The 16,466-nt window shown below is 28.5% G+C and overlaps 2 protein-coding genes across 6 annotated transcripts; both read left to right on the forward strand.

The window, feature by feature from the left end:
- Window positions 1-715: 715 nt before the first annotated feature.
- On the forward strand, window positions 716-7,133 carry LOC145184261 (serine/threonine-protein phosphatase PGAM5, mitochondrial-like). 5 transcript variants are annotated; one of them, XM_090093538.1, is made up of 6 exons: window positions 716-835; window positions 1,025-1,087; window positions 4,448-4,861; window positions 5,252-5,465; window positions 6,314-6,447; window positions 6,554-7,133. In XM_090093538.1, exons 3-6 carry the CDS (start codon window positions 4,476-4,478, stop codon window positions 6,702-6,704), a joined length of 885 nt encoding a protein of 294 aa, XP_089949664.1. In that variant the 5' UTR covers window positions 716-835; window positions 1,025-1,087; window positions 4,448-4,475; the 3' UTR covers window positions 6,705-7,133. The 5 variants fall into 5 exon arrangements, with proteins under 5 accessions (XP_089949664.1, XP_089949663.1, XP_089949662.1 ...); XM_090093537.1 differs by lacking the exons at window positions 716-835; window positions 1,025-1,087 and adding an exon at window positions 3,720-4,211; XM_090093536.1 differs by lacking the exons at window positions 716-835; window positions 1,025-1,087 and adding an exon at window positions 3,721-4,211 and having other exon boundaries at window positions 4,364-4,861.
- A 3,982-nt stretch (window positions 7,134-11,115) lies between these two features.
- Window positions 11,116-13,617, forward strand: LOC145184022 (uncharacterized). The gene is made up of 2 exons (XM_090093462.1): window positions 11,116-11,229; window positions 12,271-13,617. The coding sequence occupies exon 2, from the start codon at window positions 12,464-12,466 to the stop codon at window positions 13,499-13,501; it is 1,038 nt and encodes a 345-aa protein (XP_089949588.1). The 5' UTR covers window positions 11,116-11,229; window positions 12,271-12,463; the 3' UTR covers window positions 13,502-13,617.
- Window positions 13,618-16,466: the final 2,849 nt, after the last annotated feature.

Genomic DNA, 16,466 nt, shown 5'->3' on the forward strand with positions numbered 1-16,466 from the left:
CAAAATTTTTTACAAAATTTTTTACAAAATTTTTTACAAAATTTTTTACAAAATTTTTTACAAAATTTTTTACAAAATTTTTTACAAAATTTTTCTCCTATTAAGTGCTTTTTACTTGTCAAACCTTGAAACTGGTGTACTTTGTAAAGAAGAAGCCACCGTGGCTGGTTTAGAATATAAATTAGATAATTGAGCGAACGGTTTTATCAGAAAAAGTTTTTATTTTTCCTAATTTTTTATTTTCTTTTTTGCCTTAAATCCGAAAAAAGTATGCTGTAGATTTTAAGTCTTTCACAAGATTGTGATAAAAGTTGTTTTACCTGGATTTCGGTTACCTGAGCTTTTTCCTTCGCAAACCAAAGAAAAAAACAAAAACTTTAATATGTAAAAAAAACAACCGGAAATTAAGATGGTAATTATTTTGACATATTCAAATAGAGGAGATGATTCACTTTCTACTGGTTTTTTTTTATTTTTAAAGTATTCTGATTCGTTCCGGTTTTATTTCATTATTTTGATCAGTGATCAAAAAAGTAGTGCGATTGGTTTGCACCGATTTTAACTCTATGAAACAATCAAAATTTAGCAAACAAAATGTAGAAAAACAGCGAATTTGAACAAAGGATTATTTGGTCGGTAAGATTAAATATAACAAAAACTCCTGCCCATTGCTTAAACATATGCCATTTGTTAAAGGAATAATTTGAACTTTTTTTCTGCTTTAACCGCAGTAATTTTTCTCTTTTAACCATAATAATTCTTTTGCATTCGTTGAGCTTCATCAGCTCACCGCGATTCGTTCGGGGATCTCAAAGATACTACTTATCGTTTAGAGGTTAGTGACGTCAGCAAATATTTTAGCTGTTATAAAGTGATTTACGTAAATTTAAATAGATATTTTAATAAACGTCTAATTTTATCCACAGATTTTTTGTATTGGGTAAAGTATTAGAAGAGCATATGCAAATTTTCTCTTTTGTATTAAACTAAGATGTTTAAAATCTTGGTTTACAATTTCATGTAGTAAACAAACCAAATTAAAATGCACGTCATGAAAAGATCTGTCTGACTGTCAGCTGCACCCACTGTAAGTCCGTGTCAAATTATTGTCCTGCACAAAAATGTCTATTTACATGGTAATATTTAAATATGCGCTGTTTATGTCATCTTTTTTTGTTGTCACTTTTTATGTCAAAATAAAAAATGATAATCTTTTTCTTTCTTTCATTTTTTTTAGAGGATTAAATAAAAAAAAAAAAAATTTGGTATTAGGCAAGGAACATCATTTAAATTATGCAATGTAAAAATAAATTTTTTGCAAAAAATGCGAAATGTGTTATGTCTATTTTTCTCTCTCTCGTCTGTATTCGTGTTCAATAAGCATCAGAGCCTCGGAAATCTTGTATGTATGGTTCTACCATCAACGATACTTCGAAGTTGCTATTGGAAAAATCCGCCCTCTGGAGACCGATGCCAATTCTGCATCGGTATCGGTATCATAGGACGGTTATCGAAAAAATGATCAATTTTATATAATTTTGCAGGTTTTTATAACATTCTTATTTAGATTTTCTTTTCTTTAAATTATCAACATAAAAGTCTTTATTAACATCAATGTTTATAATAAAAAAATCAGGTACAGGCAACTAAACAAACATTTTTTAAACTGCTTGATTCTTTAATGCTAGGCTAAAAAAGCTAGAATAAAAAGCAATCATTTAAACAAAGTTTCAGATTAAAATCTTGAAAGAGAAGTGCACGATCAGTGTGCAATTTTAATAACAAGGGTTGTACAAAAAACATTTTCATTCTAAAATTTGTAAATTCATATCCAGTCAAATCAGTATCAGCTTGACTACTAAACATTCAGGTTGAGTTTCACTCGGATGGCCAAAAATAACTCTGTGTAAATGGCCATCTGTCAATTTTAGAACAAGTCAAACAGCATTATGATTTTCTAAATTATAATGTTTGTAGATTCTTCCTTAATTATATTTTTTTTTCCACTACTTTGTGATGCTATTTTAATTTGTGTAGAATATTTTCGATTAGATATGACAGATAAAAACTATAGATATTTTTGCGCTTGGTCTATCATTTGGATGTTTCTCCTTAACATTTGATATGATTGATTTGGATAATTAGAAGTCATTGTGATAGCTTTTACAAGTACTCTTTTATAACCTTTGTTAGTCAGCTCTTTTACAACCTTTGTTAGTTAGGTAACAATAGGAAGAATCAAGATGGTTTACTTTAGGACTGTATTTAAGTTTTTCACATGGTTTTGTGTAAAGATCTTGAATACAAAAATTATGAATTATAATTAAATTTTATTCGTAAATTTAATTTTTTAAATTAAATTTACGAATAAAATTTAATTTTTTAAATTAAATTTACGAATAAAATTTACGATTAAATCTTATCTTTAAATGTAATTGTGACATATTCAATCGGAATCAAATTCCAAAAATCGTAACTAAATAATAAAACCGCATCAAACTGTTTTTTTCTTTTCAGGCGTGGATCTAGGGGGTGGCCATTATGGCAATGACCACATTGTTTAAATTTAACGGCAGCCAAGTTAGTTATGGGTTTTTTCGCTTAAGGAATATCCCTAAAAATTTTAATTTGTCTGCCATAATTTACGGATTTTGGCTATAGAGATTCCTGCCATGGACACAACGGTTCTTATTATACTTTACCGACGTTTTATTCAATCAATAAATGCTGTGAAAAAAATATTAAAGTATTGATCTTTATCGAAGTTTCAACCGTTAAAGTGAAATTTGGCCACAGTTACAAATTCCTGAATCCGCACCTGTTTTTAGAAATCTAAAAAATATTATTGTTGATAAAATTGATACCTATGCATAATTTACTTAAATTCTAGTTAAGTTAAATCAAATATAGCAAACATATAACTGGTGGCATATTGCAATATTACCATTATGAAAATGGTTCGGGATGATGCTTATCAGGTTTTTCTAAAAACTCATATACGCACGTATATGGATTTTTAGAAGAACTTAATAAGCATCAGAGTATTGGTACGGAAAGTATCGTGTAGTCACTGGATCGGTCATTTTTTACGATAACTGTCCAACGATACCGATACCGAATTGGCATCGGACTCGGTGGAATGGACTTTTCCGATACCAACTTCGAAGTATCGTTGATGGTAGTATGGTAATATACGAGACTTCCAAGACTCTGATGCTTAGAGTTTTAGCATTTGGTTTTAACTACCGATCAATTTTTATTGTATGACAGACTATTTTCATATTAGCCAAAAATGTTAAATCAAAGCGATTGATTTTTAGGTAAAAAAAAAATTAAAAAAATAAGGCTTTTTTTCTTTAAATCATTTTTTTGCCACATTTATTAACTTCAAGACAAAAAATAACGACATAAATTAACTAAAGTTCTGGCAAGCTAAGCTTCAACTTGTCGCCGAATGCTTTTTCAAATAGAATTAACTTAGATGTTAATTTTAAAACAAATAAATTTATTATATTTGTCTAAAATTCATCCGGCATGATGTTTTACACGTTGGCAGTTATCAAGATAATGGCTAAGATAATGTAGGAAAATATATATGTGGATTTTTAACTCCATTTACTCAAAAAAAAAAAAAAAAAAACAACAGAAAAACCCTTGCTGCCCAAAGTTTTATAATGCATGCTCAACTAATAAGATTACGTAACTCTAGACGCTTACGACCAATATGAACTAGAGCATAGCAAGTTTTATGGAGCTCTGAAACATGACTTATTTTACCAGAAATGCCTTAAATAAACAACTATAAAGCTGACATTAACAAAAGTTGATCAAATATTATTATTAACAGATATTTTTGCTTCAAAAATGTGGCATTTTTAAAATATAGTCTGACATGATATTCTACAATTTTTTTTTTTTAAATGTCATGTCTGCTCTTAAAATACAGGTTTACACAGCCTACTTTCAATAATACTGTTAATTTATAATTTATTTAAAAAAAGGATTAAAAATAAACAGGAAAGCGGTAAGTACTACTGGATCTATTAAGAAAAAAACCTGTTATAAAATTATTGAGTTATATATTAACTGTCATAGAGTACAGTGAACGGCCCAGAAGTGTCGTTCACTGTTATTTTTGTTTACTGTAACTGCATATCACACAAATACGAAACTACAGCATAACCGTAAAATAAAACCAGTACATAACTGATGTAAGTTTTATTCTTTATTTAATGTTAATAAAATTTTTTACATAAAGTATACATATGTACATTTTATATAAAATTACTACTTAACTATTAGTTATGTAACTTGAGTTTGTTTTAAATTTGCTTTGAATTAAAGATTCTTTAAATCAATGTAGTAACTATGCATGCTGCTTTGTTTATGAAATCAAGTATCTTAAAGTTTATTCTGTCAAGTATCTTAAATTATACCTAAACTGTAGAACATATGGGTATCTTAACATTTTGAAAATGTCAAAATTGCGGATGACTGTTTCTCGGTTATTAGCACTTGGAGGACTTACAGCTGTGTCAGGAACATCTTATGTACTTTATAAGTATTCCATACTAAATGAGCAAGTTGATTGCAGAGGTGCAGCATATGGTAAGAAAGATTTTGATCCAGTTTTAAACACACAGACCAAATGGGATGATGATTGGGATTGTAGAAAAATACAGAAAAAAAAAGATTTAATTAGTCAAGAGTCTAAAGAAGTGCCAGTTTTTGATACCAATATAGATGTTAATGAAGGATCTAAACCTGTGCCAACTGCTACACGGCATGTTATATTAGTTAGGCATGGTCAGTATGTAATGAAAGACTCTGATGAAGAGAGAATTCTATCAGAAGTGGGAAGGTGAGTTTACATCATATACTAGATAATTGATTTTATTACTTATATAACATAAAAGTAAATATAAATTTAATGTGTGTATATAGATGTATATATTATGCATTCCATGTATATTCCATTTTCACACTGGGTGCTTTTAACATGGACTTTATTGCCTTATTATTACCACTGTACTTTTTAATCTGTCATTAGTTAAAACTGATAGAAACCTCTCATTTTACAATAAAGCGAGAGTATAAACATATGTGATCAGTATTTTGATCATTCATTAGCTCTCTTAACTTTATTATACACATAAATATACTGTAAATGTTATGTGACACATCTCTGAACCTATATTCTATATAACATTTTTGGTGTTTTTAATTAAAAAAAAACTTATCAAACTTTCAGAAAGCAAGCTACAGCTACAGCTCACAGATTGAAATCTCTTAATGTTGCATTTAATAAAATAACTGTTTCAACAATGACACGTGCTAAAGAAACTGGAGCTATAATTAGTGAATTGATGCCAGAAGTTCCTGTTGAATATTGCTCTTTAATAAGAGAAGGTGCTCCATATCCACCAGAACCAATATCAAAATCATGGAATCCAGATCGTTGGGTAGTATGTTGTAAATTTTTATTAACTTACACTTATTCAAATAGGCAGATAGATGCATGAAAAAGTAGGATGGGCTAAAACTTATTTTACCTTTTAAAAATAAGTAATTTTTTGCTAACATGTATTTATGTTTTTTGTTTTTTTTTTCTGATTTTTAAAATACACAAACTGAAAATAAATTATGGGTAAACTAAGAATCAAACAATTTGTAAAACTTGTTAAGTTTTAATTTGAACATTGACACTCAATTGCTCTTACTTAGAGAGCATACATGTATTTTTTTTAACAAAAGATATCCTCCAACAAAGCCAGTGATGTTTGGTTGTTGTTCATTCTTTTGATGGCCTTCTTAAGAGCTTAGAATTACCTGCAACTCTTTGAAGCTCCTATCAGTCTTTAAATGATTCTATACAAGGTGCAATTTATACGAGAGCTTAAGCCAATGGATCATCAAGCACTGCTAAACTATTGTTTGTATTCAAGAGAAGTTCAGAGAAGACAGCAGTTTTTTTAGACAAGCTCTATCTCTGACATTACTCTTAACTGAAAACAGTTATGGATAATGCTATAGAGCTTGAGGTCGTGAAGAGAAAAATGGGGGTCATTTTAAATATGTTATTTTTTATGTTTAAGATTAAAAACCCTCTAAGATGTTGTTTAAAACAAAATTATAAAATATATAAAAGTAAAAGCATTTTATTTTTAAATGGTTATGTGATTTTTGACCCATCCTGTATGTGTGTTTACAAAATAAAAAGAAAAAGATAACATTTTTCAAGTTTTTTTTAAGTTTAATTCTTTTTTATTAAAAAACCTTTTTATATGAATCATACATGTAATTATTCTTTAAGACATTTTATAAAGACAATCCAAGAATAGAAGGAGCTTTCCGCAAATACATTCATCGTGCTGATCCATCTCAAAAAGAAGATAGTCATGAGGTGCTTGTATGTCATGGAAATGTCATCCGATATTTTGTATGCAGGTAATTTCTCTTCCTTTGGTTTTTAGTGATTAAGTTATAAAATTAACTAAAAGTTTTTGCTTTTTTTCAAAACTGTTTTATTAGTAATAAAGTTTTGTTTTTCAAGAGCTTTACAATTTCCACCTGAGGGTTGGCTGCGCATGAGTGTAGGCAATTGTGGTATTACTTGGCTTACTATTCGACCAAATGGTAGTGTTTCTTTACGCGGTTTAGGTGACACTGGGCATCTTCCTCCAGAGCTCATAACATTTAACTGAAACCCTATAACTTTTTAAGTGGGAAATTTTTATGCAACATCTGATGTTGTGTATATATTTACATAAATAGTTTTTTTTTTTCAAATTTATTAAAAATATGCTGCAAAAGAAAGTTTTGCAATCTTTAAAATTAATTTATCATTTTTAGTTTTGACACACTCTAATCTTTCCCTGGTATCATTGTTTTTATTGTTGTTCCTTTTTTTTTTTTTTTTTTTTTTTTTTTTCAAAATACTGTACATCTTTATTCTTTTTTTTTTCTTTGTTTCCCACAAGTTTATCCCACAGATGTATGTGTATTTTTTTCCAGAGAAGACACCATTGTAATACCTTTGGCAAGGTTTTATTTTTATCAGAGCTTGAAATGTTTATACTGTATATAATGTAAAAAGAAACATCTTTTCATTGATGATATTTTGTGATGCTCTATATTATTTCTATTTTATTTAGATGCTATTATACTTGGGCATTTTACTGTAAATGCCAAATATAAATTAAATAAATATTAAATAATTCTCTAGTACATACTGTTGTGCTATTTAGCTTGATTTTTTTTTTAACTTTAAGTTCTAAAGTACACTTATTCGAATAAAGTAAACGTGTGTGAAGTGTGAAGTGTATTTCTTTTTTTTTTTTCCACTAACATAACAAAATAAATGGTCTGTGTAGTGCAAATTTTTTTTATATTTTTGTTAATATTTAATAACTTTGTATAAATCTTTTACACAAAGTTGTTTTGGAGATGACCAAGTTATTTTCTTCAGGACGAATAAAATGCATGCAACAATGTGAGTTGCATAGAAAAGCTGTATTATTTTAAATTTCACGAATTTAACACAAATAAATTGCTTTTTGTTGTTGTTACAGAAATTTTATTTAACTAGCAAGCTCGTGAAATCTGGAAATTTCAGAAAATTTACTGTTTCACTCGGCATTTACGCGAATACTGCTTCTTGGATAATCTGGTATTTCCTGAATTTATTTTTAAAAAATGAATTTATTTATAAAATGGAATTTATTGGTAAAATCATCAATAGTTAACAAAACGCAGCAAAAAGAAAGTTTGCATTTTTTTCGATAATTACAATGATATTGAAACACCCTTGGTCTCTTGAAACATCCTCCTTGTTTTCCTGAAACATCGTTAATTAGTAGTATATGAGGGCATAAAACAATCTGATTTTTAAAAAGTTTCCGTTATAAAGCCTTAATGGGAATTTGTACATACCCCATTGAAGATCCCCGTGCACACTAAACCTCGTTATTTCTCGAATTAACTCCACCAATATCAATAAACAGTTTTGATGCAGCTACATCATTAGTGATTCAGTGTTAATATTTGCATATTTCGTTGTCCTTTTAATCTAAATAGTCACGACCGCCCTGTTCCTTTTCAATATAGATATGCTCAATGACGTTTCTAATTAAAAAAAAAAAATAGAGAGAGTCTTCCTTCCTATTGCCTTTCTTTTTTATCAGTTTTTAAAGTTTTTTGCTAGAGGCAGATAGGTTCACTTTACCAGGTTACAATAGTGGAAATATAATTATTGAAACTTGGTACTAAATTTTAAGGGAATTCAAGAAGTTTCAAGAAATTTCAGGAAGTTTGTGAAATCTTTGAAACTGTAAGCTTACAAAAGCTGAGATTTACTGGCATTTTCGGAATTTTCTACTTCTATATATTTAGTGTTACATAAACAATACCTTTAGAAAATTTTTTTAGCCTTAAAATATTATTATCAAACTTTAAATTTCTGAGATAAGGATGAAAAATTTAAACGTAAATGGTATAACGACAAAAAAAAAGAAACTGTTTCCTAATAAACTTAACACATTTAGTTCATTTTCATTGAATCCTCCGCATGCCTTGATTACTACCTTCAATTATTTAAGTTTTTGAATACTTGGGGTATACTTTTCGCCATTCTTCTGTAGATATTTCCGTAAGTGGTGGCTACCTTGTTGGCTGATCATTAATTTTTTGGTCCATTTAATTTCACAGTTACTCTATAATTTAATGTAGAAGAAACATAAGAAACACATCAACCATGAATAAGCGCCATACGCAGACCGTTGGGAGTCGCATCTTTCTAGTAAATTAAAAGTTTATGTAAAAACGAGAAATAAAAAATGATTAAAAAAGTTCAAAGAATTTTAAAAAGCACAACAAAAGTATAAAGGAAGAAAGAAAAAGCTTGTTTTAAAAAACCCAGTGAAATTAAAAAAATCCAGTGGAACTTCTCGTGGTTTTAACAAAAAGGAATAGAATTAAAACATTTAAGAAAAATCAGCGGAAGCTCTGCCAGTTTCACGTAGATTTAAAAAAGAGGAAACCAAAGTTTGCATCATTTAAAATTGTTAATCTCAAGAGAGTAATATATTTACAGAATGTAGGAGTAAGAAGAATATATACTATTTATTTTTACATGAACTTGTATACACTTTATATCTTCAAAATAATATCTAAAGGTAAAAGTGTACACAACCATTTTAAAGCAGAGAATATTCCAAAATCTACAATATATGGTGTTATAATATAGTATTATATTAGAAGCCGATTACCTGGACAAAAACTATGTTTGACCATTGTGATGGTATTTCTCAAAGATAAACTTCTCAGAAAGTTGAACGGATTGGTTTGAAGCGGACCCAATTGAAGGCTTCGGAGTATTTTGAAAGGAGTTTATATAAACAATCGACTGAAACACTTATTCTGTAAAAAAATTTATACCTAAAAGGAATAAATCTTATCTTAAAAGAGTTAATCAAAAGGCTCTATAGAGGATGTGATTGATCAAGACTTAATTAGCCTAAATTCGGACATTTTCAGACATTTTTTGCAATGATATGGGAAGTATTTCAAGTGTGGAATTTTGAAATTCTGTTTTTTATAAATAGGCTAAATTTTTTGACTTGTGGTTCTCATAACAATTTTTAAAACAAACTTTATTCATAGTTTGATTATATTTTTATTGAACTAAAAAAATTATGGTATAGTATATTAAAATACTAAAGCTATAAATTATATTACAAATTATAAAATATATTTGACAATAAAAACTTCCGATCATAATCAATATATGATGGACGACTTATACGCTAAAACGTGTGCTACAACCGACAATCTTTAACCAGAAAAAAATTATTGTAAGAACCTGTTTACGCTATTTTAAGTTTTCAGTTTTGGCATTTTTTCCTTGGTACTTTTATATTCTAATAACCCATTTCCAAAGACATTTTGTAAAGTCATAAGAACCTTTTTTGTGTCAAATTAAGTTTTTTGTCAGATTAAGGATGTCGGCTGAACAGAAAAAAGTTAGAACGAGAAAATGTCAGAACAGAAAAATGTCAACACAGAAATACCAAATTTGTTTTCACAAAATTTAGCTTTGGACTTTTTTTAATAAAAACTTTTCTTATATTGCAGGAAATCTCAACCTGATATAATATTGCAGGAAATTGACCGCAACCTGATAGGTCAGCAATTTAGATATTTTGTTCGATAAATTCTTTCCCAATTTTTGTCCAATTGTCTGCGATATAGCCACAGGTTCATTAATGAACTACACCAGATCCATCGAAACAATGAATGAGGAACTGGGTCACTTACTCTGTGTACATGATATATATTATAGAATCTTGTGATTCTATAATATGTTATAGAATCGTTATGCTATTGATGGTAATTATTATTTAGTCAATTTGTTGAACTGCATATAAAAGCCTTTTTTGAGTAGAAATGCGTTCGCTGTTTTTAACTGAAGACTGTCAAAATTTGGGCCAATTGGAAGAATAAGATTCACTTATTTTTTCGAAAACGTTATCTTCGCTCTTTTTTGTCAAGAAAAATCTTAAGCACCAATATATACTTTTCGTCAAGAAAAACCTTATGTACACACACAGATATATATATATATATATATATATATATATATATATATATATATATATATATATATAAACTTCAGATATATGGTATATATATATATATATATATATACCATATATCTGAAGTTTTTGCTAAATATTATCGCAGATGTTTTTTGCATGTAAAGTTGCATAATTTTGCTTCATTAGAGTCTGCACTCAGTATATTATTTAACACATGTAGTGAGCATAAAGCTATTTTCAGCGTATATACAATCTTTATCTTAAAATTTCAAATAATTCCGTTCGGTTTCAAAATAATTCTGCGTAATAAAGAAGATTATTAATGAAAGAAATATTTATAAAAGACTAAGTTTTAAATGTTAAAAAAAAGCATCTGATAGACGTTATGATTTGTACTAAATTTGATCAATCAGAGAAAATAGTTCTTTATTTTTTTAAAACTTAAAGAAACAACAATACAATGGAGATAACTCAATACAATGGAGATAACTCAATACAATGGAGATAACTCAATGAAAATAAAAGATAAGAAAATCGTATAGCAAAATAAAAAACACGCCTTATAACAAAATGCAATAAAATGCTGAAAACTATATGCGTCAGATATATTTATCAAAAAAGTGAGTTCTGCAAGGTGAGGTGTTTTTAATATTAGTAATGTACATGAAATATAAGGTGCAGCATAGCTGCTCCAGTCTTGCTATTAGGTTTTATAAATCAATATGTCGTCATACTTTTCATTGCATTTTTATAATTTAATCAACTTTTTTTCGATAACGTTTTTAAAGCGTGGTTCGTATTTACTTTACGAGATTAGAAAGTTTTCTTGACTTTAAAAAATTATTACACTAAAAACTTTAACACTAGAAATCCCAGGGCAGATCAATTGATTCAATCATGACTTTATCACTTTGTCGAAGCCAAGATACTCATAATGAAAAATTGATACTTTATGACTTATTTTGGTATTATTTCCTGAAAAATGAATAAACCACATAAAAAACACATTCTGAGATGGTTTTAAGTTGCGATTAAGTAGCTTCAATTGATCCACTTTAGGGTTTATAGGTATATAAAAAACTTGGGGCTTCTATTATTAATAGGTTAGATAAAAGATTTGTTTACAGACACATTACTTGGTGCAACTGACTGGTCAGCGATCTAAACATTTGTTGCTAAAAACTCACGAATTTGTTCAGGATCTACTTTACCCACATTGGGAATTTTATACCAGTATTTATTCATACATACATACATATATACACACATACATACATACATACATACATACACACATACATACATACATACATACATACATACATACATACATACATACATACATACATACATACATACATACATACATACATACATACATACATACATACATACATACATACATACATACATACATACATACATACATACATACATACATACATACATACATACATACATACATACATACATACATACATACATACATACATACATACATACATACATACATACATACATACATACATACATACATACATACATACATACATACATACATACATACATACATACATATATATATATATATATATATATATATATATATATATATATATATATATATATATATATATATATACATACAATGTTTATAACAAATAATTTTGTTTAGATTTTGACGGAGTTTTTTAAAACTTTATTGGTTTTTGAGGAGAAGAGGACACCTAAAAGGACTGCAAAGCTTCAAAATAACGATAAATTTGTTTTTACCTCATATTTAATATTTAATACTTTATGAAATATAAAACCAACTACACCTGGAACTTTTCTAGCTGAATCTTTTACCATTTTAAATTTAAATCAAAATGAACATTACCACATACACAACTTATAAAATTGCATGTGGCAGGATATTAGAATTTATGCCCATTGGCTCGCAGGGTGCAACTTACGTCTATGTCTTATCCAGTCTTCTCGTCGCTCTTATACCAACAACAGCTTTCTTAAACATAATTCCATTTTTTGTGATTACCAAAACAAAAAAACTACATACTCCACCAAATATACTTTTAGCTTGTACCGCTTTATGTGATTTTCTTAGTGCGGTAGTGAGCATGCCATTGTGGATGTTGATTTGGCTATTTGCTATTCATGAACAACATTACTGCAGCATGATTATCTTAGCAGTATTTGCTGCTTATACGCTATCTTACCTATCATTTCTACTTGTGAGCTTAATTTCGATTGATCGTTATTTAGCGATATTCAAGCCGTTTTTTTATGAAGAAAAAATAGCGTGTAATCCACACTTTTATGTTCGATTTGTCATCGCGTTAACGCTAGCAGTAGCAGCAATCAATGGAGTTAGTCTGCTTACTCCTAACAAAAAGCTCATTGAAATCATTGTCTTGCTATCGGTACCTCCTTTTATATTACAGAGCATTTACATCCATATAAGGGTTTTGCGTACAGTTAAAAATGTGAGAAAAAATATCGCTGCAGGTTCTATTGACAAGATTGTTTTTCCAAACACGAAGCCGTATATGGATGCTATATCACCAGAAACATCTGAGTTTTATAGCTGCACAAAGTCAGACGAAGAGGCAAAGCTTGATCGAAGAAAAGCTCGAAAATTGGCAAAGCAAGTGAATATATATTATCTAACCTCTCTCTTGTTGGTCTCTCTTGTAATTTGTTATTTACCATATCTTTTAATTACTTTAATGATGAGAATAATGCCTTGGCTTCGAGTGGAAGAATGGACGAATGTGGTTAACCTGTGGTCATACGTCATCACATGTATCAAATCTTTAGCAAACCCTTTGATGTACTGTTTTCGCTCCCGTATTTTAAGAAAACACATTCGAAAAATATCGAGGGAATTAAATATAATACGAAAATAAGTCATATATATGTATGTTTTTATAAGTCTTATATATGTATGCAATTTTATTATATTTTTCTGAGTTCAAATGGTACTTGTTCTTCTTTAAATTGAAATATATTTTAAAACAGGAAAGGGTTATTGTTTCTAGCAAAATTCTAAGAAAAATCAGTCGAAATTTTCATATGAAAATACCGTTTTTAAATATAAGCGAATGCAAAATGTAAAACAAACTTAAAAAGAAACCCGTTTTGTAAGCATTTTATTTGCTCGCTGAGTTATTTCTTATTAGAGAAAGGCGATAGAATTTCCTCAGATTGTTCCGCGAGCCGAAGATAAACTAGATTTGTTTCATGCGAAATCATTTTCACTTCTCAGCAATTGTTTAGATATATGTCTTCTATTTTGATCGTAATCCGACATTTAAAAGGTATTGCAATGATAAAATGAAATAAAACAAAAGAATAAAATTTAAAAAAACGTTTTTTTTTAAATTTCGCTAACAAGCTTTCGCATAAAAAAAAGGAAAATTTTAGCCGGAAATTTTTAACAAAAAAATTAAATTTTTTTTAAAAAAAGTAGGTAATTTACAAGTAAATTAAAAGTACGTTAGTTGTAGGCCCAATTTTCTTATGTGTCCCAATTTTCTAATGAGTCAATAACTAGGAAATGCGGAAGTTAAGCAAAATCCAATGTCTGGTAGGAAATTTCCAATCTCTAAAGAAAAAATCCAATGTCTGGTAGGAAATTTCCAATCTCATGTTTTGTATTATTCATAAAAACTCCTGTTTGTGGAAAAATTTTGAATTAATAATTATCTTAGTCAAATAAAAGAGCTTTCCCTCATCACTGAATAAGAGTACTTCCCCCGAGAAAAAACCCTCGATAAACATTTTTTAGAAAAAATATTATCTTAGAAAAACCATCAGGAGATTTTACAGAAGCATTATAAGAGTACCTTGCAAATCTATTTTAATAATGAGCATTTGTTAGTAAAATTTTAATGATAAAAATTTGTTATATTACTTTTATCTTTTAATTTAGTCCGCCTTTAAAAGTATATATAGTTTGGTTGACATCTTTCCAATTTTTATCAGCCGTTATTTTAATTATAAATATAAATTATGAACGACGCATGCGAAACAACCCTTCATATGTCAAAATCTACCATGAGTTACCAAATGAATTGAAAAATTATTTAGAAATAGAAATTATAGTTCTTTTTTTACAGTCGAATAAAATAGGTTTTTGTAATTGTATGCACCTAAAATAAGCTTTTATTAAATTTTTATTCTGGTTATATTAAAGTGTATAAGATATATAAATACCTGATCACCCGAAGATTGGTAACAACACAAAATTGAGATTTTTACACGTGATTCCATGAGTACTTATTAGGATAAAATTCATAATTCTAAGTTTTAAAATAGGGAATGGGATTATATATTTAAAAAAAAATTTTTTTTAATCTTTCTGTGTGATTTTTGAAATTTTTCTTTCATTCAAAGATTCTTTTTCACTAGAAAAAAATGGTTATGATTGACATATTATTTGGACACATATTATTTGTTATATATATTATTTGGGTATTGTTTGTTATATATATCATCCATATGTTTATTATTTGGACAGTAAATCTGAAGTAAAATGTTCACTGTGGATCGTTTTAAATACGAGAAAATCCATAAAAGTATCATTTTTATAATAACTGGGATTGCTGAGAACGAATCTAGCTTCGAAAGATCCTCTGGAAGTGGTCGGATTTGGTTGGTTGAGGTCGGATGGCAAAAGCTGTGATAAGAAAGAACATTTCGTTTTTAAAACGTATGTTCGACCATAAAGATCGAGTCTTGCAACGCTGCACAGTTTGTCATAAAGGTGAAAAAACAGCAAAAATTTATAACAATCAAATATAAATATGTGATACATCAATACTAGTATTTTTGGGTTAGAAAATTCTTTGTTTGTTATTAGAAATAAATTTACGCGTACCTAAGACTCGTATTACGCGCGTGTACCTCAGTGTCAATTACGCGTGCAAATAATGACTTAAATAAAAAATTTGGATTCCTCGATCCCAAATACCATAAAATGCCACGTATACAATTTTACGTGTATTTATGGCACGTACTATACACGTGTATGCTGGTTAGAGTCTTACGTGCATAAAGATTAATTTAAATAAAGAAATGTGGGTTTCTCAAACCAAAACGTGCACACATACTAGTTAAAATAAAAAAACTTTATTCAGAAAAACAAAATGCCATATTATCTAATCTTACTATTCTATGACCAAAACAAAAAAAGAAAAAACTATTATTAGCAAAAACAGCTTTATTTTGTTATTACGTCATTAAAAAAAATCGAAACATCAGGCTGAATGGTTTTCCATTTTCAAATTTGTGATGAAAATGTTAAAATTACAATGGAATCTTGTGGAATCTGTTAGTTTTTCATCCAAACTCATGATTAAGAAAATAAAATAAAAATTAATTTAGGGCACTTTTTTCAAGATCTTAGAAATGACGATCTAGAATCAAAATGGAGTGTCAAAAGTATAATTGTAATAAAAATCTTAAACATATGCGCTTAAATTAAATTTTGAACTGTTTTTACCCGTATCAACCTTAAAAGAGTGACACCAAAGTGAGCATTTTGTACACGAGTCTTGCAATAAAAAATAAATAAAATAGTATATCTCAGGTAAAGGGGGAGAATATGGTGAATCCTTAAAATTAACCAAAAAGCAATTAATTCCAGTTTTCTGGTGGTATAGTTACATTATAACTCAATTTATTAGTTCCTAGCTAACGTTTCTTTTGGGGTTTTTTGCCAGTTTTTTGGATTTTGACGCTGTGCAGCTCAAAGATTCAATTTTTTTTTTTTTTTTCATTCAAAACCAATTTTTTCATTCAAAACCAATTTTTTTTCATTCAAAACCAATAGTACATCAACATAAGTAAAAGATTAAAAAGCGAATCGAT

This window comes from Hydra viridissima, unplaced genomic scaffold, assembly GCF_058129835.1.
Source record: "Hydra viridissima isolate aposymbiotic clone 2 unplaced genomic scaffold, HvirCarnegie_v1 scaffold_7, whole genome shotgun sequence".
NCBI lineage: Eukaryota > Metazoa > Cnidaria > Hydrozoa > Anthoathecata > Hydridae > Hydra > Hydra viridissima.